The following is a 12,635-nucleotide window of genomic DNA, read 5'->3' on the forward strand; positions in this document are numbered from 1 at the left end:
GTAGAGCAGATGCCTTGTGCAGAAAAGCCCTAGAATTTAAATTCCTTACTTCTTAACATTATCACCTCAAAAAAAAAAAAAAAGCTATGATATATTTTGTTCCTTCGTGGGATCCACATTTACATTCTTCCTCTCTTCACCTTATTTTTCTATTTCATCAATTAGGAACTCACTTTCTTGCTAATATTTGTATGTATATATCCCCCATACCCAGATGACAGGCCCTGCCTTATCACTTGTAAGGTCAGGCTTAACCTGGCTGTTCCATGTAAGAGGCATGATAGATGAAATAACTGCCTAACATGGTTCTCCCTCTCCCTGGGGGCAGGGCCAGGGGCCCTCGGGGTTCACTCACCTGGCTCTTCTACCACATACAGGATGGACTTTCCACTGGAGTCTTCATAGTACTGGAATCTGATGACACAGTCATCCTCATTCTTGTAGGTGCAATTCACTGCATCTTTGCCAGTGTCCTCTGGAAGAGGGGGGAAGACGAGAGAATGAGAAAAATTGGTCAATTCCTGGAAGATGGGGTCATCTCCGAACCCTACTCATGGAATTTCTGTGAAATTATGCAACAGAAAACCCTACGCTTGACATTAGGCAAGGTGCCTAGATTTGAGATGGTGGTGTGCCCGGCAATTGCCTCCAAATGACCCTGACTGATGTACTTTGTCCCTCATCGCCCCTTTTTGGTTCTTATTTCTTCCTCAGGAAGGAACATGATATAATAGTATTACACAATCTGATTCAAAGCTTGGCTCTACCACTTACCAGTTGTGTGACCTTGGGTAAGTTACTTGACCTCATGAATTCCTCTTTCTTCATAAATAAAAGGAAAATGATACCCTCACCTCACAGAGGTGGTTGAAAATGAAATGGCATAAAGTTAAGAGCGGGTGTTCCGTTCTCTTTCATTTCTCTGCTTGCTCAATGATTCTCAATAGTTTGTTCATTCAGCCCTCAGAGTTCCTCCATTTCTGCTTCTGACCCAGTGTTTCTCTCCAGAGCCATCCTCTCTTCTCTGATTCCCATCATGTTTTGTAGGTTTCATTCCTTCTCATTCTAAAGCCTGTGATTCTGACAGTAAAACTATGGGTTACCCTCTTCCAGCTGCACCATGCCCTACACTGATGAAATTGATGGGTAAAAATGACACACAATGAGATTATGCAAATATGTCAAGGTCACACAGCAAGTAAGTGACCAGCATGAGTATCAACCTACAAACTTCAACTCAATAAGCCTTTAATTTAGTGAACCAGTGGCATTCTAGTACCATGGAAAGAGTAAGAATTTCAGGGTTTATTTCTAGTCTTAACTCACCACTAATTTGCTTGGACAAGTTACTTTACTTCCCTGAGATTCAATTTCCTCATCAAAATGAAGATAACAGTAGTCCTATAGTTCTACTTTACTACGTTGTTGGGGAAAGATGATGATTATGTGCATGAAAGATATTTTTATAACTTTTGTAAGTTATAAAATTTCATACAAATATTTATTTTTATGATTCATGGCAGGTAGGGTGTAGAAATACTTATCAACTAACCTGTAATACCCATCTGGTCTAGATAACAAAAATATCTCACATCTGAGCAGCCCCTCCTCCCTAAACTGATCATAGCAAGCACAGTGTCCTCCAGAGAGAAAAATTATTTCTTCAAACTCAATCCCCAAATCACCCTAACTCCAGCCCCACTTCGGATGTTTGCCAAAGGGTCCAGAAATCTGACCCTTTTCCATAACACCTGCGCCTAGAAGCTGACTAACTGGCTGTGTCTTTCTGTAGCTCTCACGGAAGACATGTTTCCTGCCTTCGTGGGAGATGACTATCTCCAGAGAGATCGCCATCTCCCTGGCCCCACCCTAATGCTACCTGGCCCAGAAAACAACATCAGATGTGCTGACAGCAGCAAAGATCATTTTCTTGAGGTCAAAATGAAGTACAAACCAGAATAGCTGCAAACAAGAGTTGCTCCCCACTTTGTCTATTCCATAAGGGGCTCTAGAGAGCCAAAAGGGCTCCAGATATGATTTTGGCTACAAATCCATAAGGGTGAAGGTTCTTCGCCAACAAAGCTGAATGCCTGAATTCTTAGTAAATGCTTACTAGCCTACTAAGCTAAGACTGTTGTGGGTAACTACTCTCCCACTCTGTGCTTCATTTTCATCATCTGTAAAATGGGAGTGCTTTTTTCTTCCTTTCCTTGAGGAGATATAGTTTGGCTGCCTGACATATACACACTTTGAAAGCTATGTGCAGGATCTTGCTGAGTATGTGGGTTCCTAGAAGTAGAAAGGGGAGGATCTGCTGAACAAATTAGTCGAAGTGAGGAGGACTCTCTAGTCAGCTTTCATTACGTGCCTACTGTGCATCAGGCCTGCATGACATGCCTTTGAGGTCAAAATTACTCCCCCATGTAACAGATGAGAGTTGGGTAGTTTCTGAGATTAAATCAGAAAAACTGACGGGCTGAACTTACTAAGCTCCTTCACAGACTCAACCTCATCACGACAGTAACGGTTGCAAGTGTTTTCCGTGTACAGGATTCCGCGGTCGAACTTCTTACACTCGACACACTCCCTAAGGAAAGGGGAGGAGGAAAGAGGGCACAGGGATTAAAACAAGCTAGGAGCAACCCCGAGAGTGTTTTAGTCTGGCTCTCACCTCCATACACCCAGGAAGCTGCTCCAGCTCAGAAAACAAACACACAAACAGAACCAACTGTAAGACCCTCCGGGGGCCCAGAGAGTCAAGTCTGGAGTTCAAGGCCTGGCAGGCAGAGGCCTCCAGGCAACGTCATTACATTTCTCCATCCAAGGCCATGACAGGGGGGTGAACCCTATGGCACTTCTGGGAGCCTTAAAGTCAGAACCAGTCACATAGTTTGGGGACCCAGTGCAAAATGAAAATGTCAGGCCCCTTGCTCAAAAATTACTAAGAAGCCCTGGCTGCTTTGGCTCAGTGGATAGAGCATCAGCCTGTGGACCAAAGGGTCCTGAGTTCGATTCCGGTCAAGGGCACATGCCTGGGTTGCAGGCTCAGTCCCCAGTGAGGGGCATGAAGGAGGCAGCCGATCAATGATTCTCTCTCATCATTGATGTTTCTATCTCTCACTCTCCCTTCCTCTCTGAAATCAATAAAAACACTTAAAAAAAATTACTAAGAATTTCAAGTCAGCAGTGCATTAAACCCAGTGGGGGCCCTTCTAAGCATGCGGCCTTATACAGATGCTATTTCTCTTACCACTCTTAAGTGGAAGGAGAAATGGTATTGCCATGTGGGCTGCCAGAAGCTTCCTCTGATCCCCAAATGAGAGACGACTGTACTGGTGGACATCTGTTGCCTTAGTGTAGCTCCAGCCCCACATCTCCCACAGAATCAGAACATCAGCACTTGAATGTTCCCCAGAAGTAATCCGGTTTAGCCTTCCTCCCAACTCAGGGATTCAGGATGCTACCCTAGCAGAGGGGTTTCTCCACCTGGAGTCTGGCTGGTACTACACGGACTCCTTCGTGGTTGGCCCCACCTCCACCTTTCCCCGAAGTCTTCAGTGAATGAGGAAAGCGAGCCCTGTGGCTGGAGCAGACTCCTCCCCATAAAGCTTTGGTGAGTAAGAGACCGAACCTGGAGAGTTGGGGATTCCAGTCTGGGGGACCCTCTCCACCGCCCCCTTCCCAATCTCACACCCAACTCTCTCCAACTCACTTCCCTGCTCACTCACTTCTTAAAGGTGCAGGCATCAGGGCAGGTGGGACACTTCTCACAGGTGGTCCCGTAGGAGCCCGGCTGGATGCAGACGCAGCTGCCGCACTCGCACTTGCCCCGGCCGCTGCACAGCAGCCCGTTACTGGACATGCAGGTGTCGGTGCGCGTGGTGCAGTTACAGTAGTAGCCGGTCCAGTCGGAGTCACACAGGCAGTCCCCACAGCTGCACTGGCCGTGGCCTGGAAAAACACAGCCCACGGGGGCAGAGCAGTTGGTGAGGGCCCCACCCCACATCAGTGGCTCAACCTGCTTCCCAGCTTTCTCTCTCAGCCCCCGCCTCACACTGCCGCACACTAGCCACCACACGGAACTGCGCACCATCTTCCACACTGTCTTCATATCCTCATGCCTCTATTCATGCTGTTCCCCCTGTCTAGACTCCTCTTCTTCCTGTGACCACTACCAAACGCCCACTCACCCTTATGGCTCAACTCGGATGGTCCTCCCTCTCTGGGACTTTTTCTGACCTCCACAGGCCAAATCAATAGTCAGTCATGTGTTCTGCCAGCACTTATACTAGTATATACCTCTATTTTAACCTTTATGTTCACCCTTTTGCTTGTCTATCTGTTTCTCTTTCTAGATTGTGAGTTCCTTGATGGGAGAGCACATATATTAACTTTTCATTTTTTCCAATTACAGTTGACATTCAATATTTTGTATTTGTTTCAGATGTACTTTACAAAGTGTTCCCCCCTGATATTTCCAGTACACAACTGGCACCAAATATTAATGTTTGCATCAATGACAATTAGCATAACATCTGATACAGAATAGGCATGCAATTAATGTTTATTTATCCACTCATTCAACAAGTATTTACTGAGCTCACACCACATGCTGGGCACTGGAGATTCCGCAGTGGACAAGACAGGCAGGGTCCCTTCTCTCATGAAGGTTACATCCTAGTTAAATTCCTGGAAACGTGTGCTCTGTGTTGTATGATCGCATTATTGTACAGAGCCATCAGCCCTAGTTGAAATGACCTATTCCCTTTACTGCATGTGTGTAGGGATGGGAGAGAGCCTAGGGTGGGATTTATTCTGTTTAAATGCTGACAATATCTCTCAATGCTATATTCCCCTAATATTCACTTAACAAAGCTTTAAATCATGGTTCCTAAACCTGCATAAAGGTGACTCATGCCCCAGGACTCTGAATCAGGAGGAAGTGGATGAATAATAAAAATCTGATTGTTAATCAGAGGAAAGGCAGGGAGCAAAGGGGGAGTAACCTGAATTGGTCTCTTACCACTCTTAAGTGAGAGCCGACAGGCCGCATGCTGCTGGAGGAGGGGGTGTCCATGGCCAGGCTCAAACAGCAACAAGCTGGCCCCTCTTCCTCCCCAGTGGGTCTTACTAATGTCTCTCGGCCACTACAGGTCCCTCTGCCATCCTCTAGTAACCACGCTGGCATTCAAGACTCAGACACACACCCTCACTGCCCGGGAAAGAAATGTCTAAGTATTTCCCAGGAAGGATGGGAAACACAACCTCATCTGCCACAGCTGCCCAGTATATATAAGCAGAGACACTGGGCTGGCAGAAGGTGGAGAAAGAAGAAAGAGGTTGGGTTTCCTAGAAGTACAGCTTACGGGGAGAATTCTTGTTCAAGTGATTTAGTAGAAGGGAGGGAGGGACGCAGGGCAGGGCAGGAGTCAAAGGCTGGCAGGAGTGTGGTTTCAGCTGGAGACTCCCTTTGGCCTGATCCCACGGTGGGCTCCGGAGATGAATGACACCGCAGACCTAGCCCACCTTTCAGGCAAGGGACCTGGTCTTGTGTAACCCTTTATCCGTCAGTCATCGGCCAAGGTCTGAGGGCGAGACAGCTCCTGTCAGCAGAAGGTAATTCTCCAGAGACAGGGCAGCTGTGCACTATTATGAGCAGCCCTAACAGTGTCTGGGGAAAGGGTGTGCCAGCCAGCAGAGTGGGGCCCACAGTACCCACTACACCCACCGTTTGGCCATGGCTCCCGGACAGCGAAAGGCCGACACCACAGCGGCCTGGCAGCCCTCAGAGACCTCAGCCTCCTCAGAAACCCTTGTCCCATAGTGTTTCCTTTGTGAAGCTAAACAAAGTGGTCTTTGAGGAAAGGGTCTGCCAGGCCGGCCAGGGAGTGAGGTTGGAGGGGAAGTGGCAGGCCAGAGCCAGCAGGCTGACCCCCAGCCCTGGCAGGGTCAACCCTGAAAAGGAAGCCACAGAGTAGTAATGTCACAGGACTGGCACCCCTCCAGCAACAGGGTGGCTGAGTCTGGGTTCATAGGAAAGTCAGAGGAAGGGGGGGGGGGGGGTAAATGAAGAGAAAGTGTGAGAAAGAGGAGGAAAGTAGGGCAGAAAGCAACAAGGAGGGCCCTTATTTCAGGTCAGGGAAAACGCAGTCGCTCTTCCCATGCAGCTTGCCCTTCTGAGATGAAATATCTCTCTGCTCCTCTCCTGGATGAGCCAGCCCATCCTTTGATATTATCCCACCTCCTCCATGAAGCCACCCAGGCCTCGCATGTCCACAGTGAGTCTCTCTGCGGGGAACTCCCCAAGGACCTCTCTTCTCGGATCTGGCAGGTTGTGCCTTGTGTTGTGACTTATGCTCAGGTAAGTGAATGAAGGGCAAACTGTCTTATCATGCCTCTCTATTCCACATCACCACAGCACACAGCACAGAACCTGGCTCACGAGGCGGGGAAGGCGATCAATCTATGTTCAGGGATGTGGTAGGTGGGAGGGTCTCATCAGGACAAAGACGCACTCCCTGTGTTTGACAAGGTGCAACCACGAAGGCCATGCGTGCCCCCATTGGGAAGGAGAGGAGGGGGAAGGCCAGGAGCTAGAGAAATGGCCACGTCATAGCCCTCCTGCCTCATGAGCCCCTGTTTGCAGCAAACAATAGATGACAGGCCAGCAGCTCTGGGGAGGGACAATAGCCAGCTGGGCTATAAGCTCAGAGAGGGTAGGAATCATGCATGACCCCTGCTCACCCATATGGACTGAGTGCCTGGCACAGGGCAGGTGCTCAATGATTGTGTGTCCCCGAGTATCTGTCACTGGGGAATGTGACGACGGCACCACAGGGTCCAGCCCTAAGACCAGTGGGCACCCAGAACCCTGGCAGGAAGTGGGGGAGGGAAGCCGCCGAGAGGCTGCAGTGGCTCCCTCATGGTTAGGCTGCAGCGCATAGAGCACGGGCTGTTCTTGCCCTGGTGGGAGGCAGGAACCGGCGCTGCGGCCCCCAGCAGCTATGTTTCGTGGCTTCAGCGGGGCTGGCAGCCAAAGGAAACTCTCTGCTGGGATCCCTCCCACACGACCTCACACCAGGCCCCGAACAATCAGGCCATGGAGGCCTAGTGCACCCCCCTCTGTCCCTGGGGCCCACAGTGGGCTATCTGTAGGCCTCTCCTCCATCAACCCTCTCCCCTTCAGCCCCAATCTTCCCCCAAAAGGGATCTCCCACGTCAAATTTACCTATTCCCTTTGGTACTTCGAATATGACGTAAATATCATTAAATATTAAAATGAACTTAAATTCCTGCTTCATCTCCTAATTCAAACCGCTAGTGTGTGTGAGAGAGAGAGAGAGAGAGAGAGAGAGAGAGATCTCTCAATTAATTGCTCTGATATCCTTTTCTCCAACCTCTCTCATATTTTGTCGGCATGAGTAAAGGAAACAATGTTGATAATAAAAAGGAGCCATTTTTATATTACTTGGACATGCTTTAGAATGACACAGATTTACCTTTGTAATCAAGTCTTTTTAAAGGCTGATGTTAAAGTGAACATCTGGTGGATGAGCTCAGCTGGTTAGAACCCCAATGCAAATGAAGCCAACTTGGGTCATGGATTTGATCACCATAGAAGCCAATTACAATCTCTGTTTGATTGGACACACAATACACCCATAAACCAGTCCCAACCAATTTGCAAACATCTTCAATCTGTCACAAGAAGGATTAAGCCACAGTGGTTACAGCCCAGTAAAAACCCATTTCCCAGTGCCCTGGGAACAATCCAGACGGCCTATTTGCCTCCTAGAGTGTTGTTAGTACAGATAAAGACTACAACAACATCAGCTCAACTTTTTCTAGCCGGGGAAGTACCCCAGGAGTGGTCTTTGGGACAAGGAGAAGCCAGTTTGAGATGATTAATTGGCCAAGATTTTACTGAATTGTTGTAATGAGAAGGACAACAACTCAGTATCCTGCAGGTAGAAGGACTCAATATCATAATCCCCAGTCGGCAGGCCGGGACTCTCCACGGCAGTGCTATTCAATATACATCTGTGCCGTCTATCATGGCGGCCACTGGCCACATGTGGCTCCTGAGCAACAGAAGAAGTGAGTTTCTAATTTTAAATTTTAATTAACAGAATTAATTTAGATTTAAATAACCACATGTGGCCAGGGGCTACCATTTGATCAGCACAGATCTAGAACCCAAAAAGTAATAGTAATGCCAATAGCAATAACAAAATAGTGCCAACATTTAACAAGAGCTTTCTGTTTTCCAGTCATGGTGCCAAGTGTACTTGGCTCATTAAATGTGCTCCAATGCCTTGGGTATCCATTACTATTTTCCAAGTCTTTTTGTGATAAAAAGATAAATCCATGTAAGACAATTATTACCTACTTCACTACGTATTCTGACATCATATCTTTTCCAAATCTATAAATACTAGAAATTTAATTACCATCAGTCAGTGATTTTTCTTTTCCCTTGAAAAAGGATTGGTCTGTATCCTCAAAACAATGAAGAACCAATGACTTACAATATTAGGTGGAGGACAGATGAAAGAAAAGAAAAAACTATCTTCACCTTCTAGTTTCCCCACTCCTTCCTACGAGCAAATGTCCCTGTACCCCACGAGCAAGGACATAGGGAGCTGAGAGGAATGAAAGAGAACCTCATTTCTGTCTTCTCCCACTGGAGTGGAACACCATCTACTCAGCTCTGCCCCATGGGCCTTCCGGTGCCCACCTCCAGCTCAGACATGTGAGTGTGTGTGGGTGTCGGGACGGGAGGGATATGCAGTTCTACTCACCGGAGCACATCTCCCCCTTGTAGCGGACACAGGAGAAGTCATCGCACTCGCAGTACTTGCCCGTGATCTTGCCAAAGTCACTGCTGTGGCAGACGCACTGGCCACAGAGACACTCGCCCCGCTGGCTGCAGACAGGCTGGCCTTCCTGGGGGCTGCACTCGTCCTGCTGGGAGGGGCGGTAGTCCTCCTCTGAGCACTCACACTGGGACCCCAGCCAGCCAGGCCCGCAGCGGCACACGCCGCACTCAAAGGTCCCATTGCCATTGTTGCAGCGGCGGCTGTTAGGCTCGGCCTGGGCCTGGCAGGCACAGTCACAGTCGAAGGTGACCTGGACGGCGAGGCTGTCCTTGAAGCCCACAGGCTTGATGGTAAAGGACTTTTCCTTCTCCTGGGGGCAGCCTCGCACCTTGGCCTCGATGCTGAAGCTCACCTGGGTGGAAAGTAAAGACCGTATTCAGACACAGGTAGACCCTGTTAACACTCCAGCCCTGGGAATAAGCTGTTCTCTGCTCTGCCAAGGAATACCCAAACTAGGTGCCTTCCCACACCAAGGTCTGCAAAGCAAAAACAAAAGCCCTGAATAGCTGTGCAGTTGTGACATATCTGGCTGGGTGCAGAGACAGGCATATACAGGTATGATATAGAAGGTTGGGTGTGTGTGTGTGTGTGTGTTTTAAAATATTTCTTTATTGATTTCAGAGAGGAAGGGAGAGGGAGAAATAGAAACATCAATGACCAGAGAGAATCATTGATCAGCTGCCTCCTGCACGCCCCCCACTGGGGATTGAGCCCGCAACCCGGGCATGTGCTCTTGGCCAGAATCAAACCTGGGACCCTTCAGTCCGCAGGCCGGCGCTCTATCCACTGAGCCAAACCAGCTAGAGCTGGTGTGTGTTTTTTATTCCACATGTGAAATAAACCAGCTCAAGCAGAACACAACCTATGATCTTGTGAACTCTCTGCTCTGGCCAATGAAGCTACCTGAGCTGATTACATCATCTCAGCAAGACAGACAAAGCACTCTTTTGTACCATACAATGCCACACTGTGGCCATCCACAGGCTCAGGATCTACTGCTCAGTTTCCAGATAACATTTCATCACTGTGCAATCAAACACATTTCAGGCCAATATTTCTTACATGAGGTATGTGCACATGTGCCTAAAATAGACGGATGGGTGGAGATAGATATAGATAATATAAATATGGATACATAGGGACCCGCCCCTCCACCGCCTCCGCCTGCCGCTCCGGCTGCCGCTCCTCCCGGGGGCTGGTTCCCGCGGCCTGAGCCTGGGCGCCCAGGGGACACCGGCGTGACTGGCTGACCGGCCGCCGGCACCTGGAGCTACTGTGTCCAGCCCGGCCCGCCTGGCCCGGGACCTAGGACCGAGGTCGCCCGCTCCGCCTCCCTCGCCCTTTGCTCCCCGCTCTTCCCGGCCCTCCCCGCCCCCCGCGGACTCCCAGGGGGCGGGCCGCGCTCAGGCCCTTCATGGGCGGCGCTGCAGCCACTGCCCGCGCCCAGGGACAGGTCTGAAAACAGTCTGAATCATTTCTCAGACTTAAAAGACGATCCAGACAAGATGGGGACTCCTGGCTCTGGAAGGAAAAGGACACCTGTGAAAGACCGATTTTCTGCAGAGAAGAAGCTGAGTAACATTGCCGGAGAGGCAGAAGCAAGGCTGGCAGCAAAACGGGCTGCCCTGGCAGAAGCAAGAGATATACGCAGGAGAGAACTGGAACGACAGCAAAAAGAGATGAGAAATCTGACAATCAGTATGCTGAAAATTACACATGACTTCGTCTCCAAATCCTGCCTCAGCAACAACCCCTCTAAGTGGAAACTCATCCAGACGAGGAAGCCGGGACACCAGCAGCTTAACAGATCCAGACACCTCATTAAGTGAACTGCGGGGGTCTTCGTCTGAAGTGGAAGAAAAATACAAGAAAGCCATGGTTTCTAAGGCACAGCTAGACAATGAGAAGAACAATTGGATCTACCAGGTAGATACCCTCCAGGATGTTAGGGAAGAACAAGAGGAGCAGATGGCAGGATTTTAAAGAGAAAATGAAGAAAAATCAAAGGAGTTAGAAAGGCAGAAACAGGTGTGTAGTGTGCTGCAGCATGAAATGGATGAACTTAAAGAAGGCCCCCGACAGAGAGATGCGCTTATGGAGAAACATGGCTTAGTTATAATCCCCGACGGCACTCCCAATGGCGATGTCAATCATGAACCGGTGGTTGGAGCCATCACTGTGGTGTCTCTGGTCTTGGAGTCCGCAGGAGAGGGTCCTCTAGGTGTAAGGCTACGAAAACTTGCCGGAGAGAAGGAAGAGCTACTGTCACAGGTTAGAAAACTGAAGCTGCAGTTAGAGGAGAAGCGGCAGAAGTGCACAGCGGCTGGTGACCTGGCCGGGCTGCAGAACGGCTCAGACTTGCAGTTCATCCAAACGCAGAGAGACGCGAATGGACAAATGAGTGAATCCAAGTTTAAGCTTTCCAAAGCAGAACAGGATATAACCACCTTGGAGCAAAGTATTAGCCGGCTTGAGGGACAGGTGCTGAGATATAAAACTGCTGCTGAGAATGCTGAGAAAGTGGAAGATGAACTGAAAGCAGAAAAAAAAAGGAAGCTACAAGGAGAGTTACGAATAACACTGGACAAGATTGAGGAAGTGGCGATGACCAACAGCCACCTGGCCAAGCGGCTGGAGAAGGTGAAGGCCGACAGGTCAGCGCTTCTGGCCCAGCAACAGGGAGGCCACCATCTACCTGGGAGTTCTGGGCCCCACCCAGAGGGACTGACTTCCGCCCATTGACAAACCCCTTCTCAGTACTGTTTGAGGTTTGTCATTAATCATTAATATAGCCACCTTGGTATTTTATAATTCATGAGAGAATGAAATAGGTTTGAGTCTTAAAAAAAAAAAAAGGATATATAAATATCCCCCTCTTTCCTCCATCTGCCTTCACCAACCCGTCTCCCCTTAGACAGAAACAGAGGAGAAACAACGACTAAGTAAGGAAAGCCATAGAGGGCCCGGAGGGGCAAAATGAACATTTGCATTCTGAAATTCCATCAGGGTGGGTATTTCTGCCTGTTCCATTTGCTATTGAATCTTCAGCAACTAGAACAATGTCTGGCCCAAAGTCAGTGCTCAATAAATGCTTATAGAAGACACTACTATTTTACACTGTGGAGGAAAGAAAGGCTTTACCTTGGGGGGGGGGGGGGCAGGGTTGGAGACTGGTTAGGGGCTGAAGGTAAGAAATATTTTCATTGGCAATCAACTGTGCATAAATAAACAGAGGTAACCTCAATTCAAGTTTTTAAAAATCCCGACAATGAAGTTCACTTAACAGATAGAGAAAGTTTAGGCAACAGAGGCCTTAGCTCCATTGCATCTAGTGATAATGACCTGCAGGAAGAAGGTGCAGGGAAGAAGGAAGGGGGGGGGGGTTACCCACAGACACTCCAGGGCACAGGCCAAGGTCAGCCCCTGCCCAGACCTCCTTACCGTGTCTCCAATCTTGAGTCCAACACAAGACTTAAGGCCTGGGATGACCTCGTTGTTGAGACAAGTGGCGTTGAAGGATAGAGACAACTCCTCGGGAAGGTCACGTACCTCCAGCTCCACTTTAGAGCGGATTTTCTGAGCAAAAGAAGGTAAGGAAATGGACTGAGAGGAAATGGGTAGGTGCCAATTCCATCCCAAGCAGAATCTCCCAGGTGGCCCTGGACTGACCCTGCAGTGCCAGATGCTGAGGTTCACTTGGAAGTTGCCAGAGTCCCCCTAGGAGCCTGTCACCTGCTATATTTCCAGCCCAGGCCC

At 49.0% G+C, this 12,635-nt stretch overlaps 1 protein-coding gene and 1 pseudogene across 2 annotated transcripts in view; one reads left to right on the forward strand and one right to left on the reverse strand.

Moving 5' to 3' along the window:
- ITGB3 (integrin subunit beta 3) overlaps positions 1-12,635 on the reverse strand; it is a 52,390-nt gene that overhangs the window by 10,265 nt on the left and 29,490 nt on the right. Inside the window, exons 9-13 of the mRNA XM_079797499.1 lie at positions 12,321-12,455; positions 8,802-9,231; positions 3,729-3,951; positions 2,487-2,587; positions 356-475 (exon numbers count right to left, since the gene is read on the reverse strand). Of these exons, the coding sequence (XP_079653625.1) occupies positions 356-475; positions 2,487-2,587; positions 3,729-3,951; positions 8,802-9,231; positions 12,321-12,455 (1,009 nt within the window). The remainder of the gene's footprint in view (positions 1-355; positions 476-2,486; positions 2,588-3,728; positions 3,952-8,801; positions 9,232-12,320; positions 12,456-12,635) is intronic.
- LOC307114750 (leucine-rich repeat flightless-interacting protein 2-like) lies at positions 10,332-12,299 on the forward strand (annotated as a pseudogene). The gene has a single exon. The product of its transcript is annotated as a leucine-rich repeat flightless-interacting protein 2-like (transcript).

Source organism: Cnephaeus nilssonii (genome assembly GCF_951640355.1).
Source record: "Cnephaeus nilssonii genome assembly, chromosome: 19".
NCBI lineage: Eukaryota > Metazoa > Chordata > Mammalia > Chiroptera > Vespertilionidae > Cnephaeus > Cnephaeus nilssonii.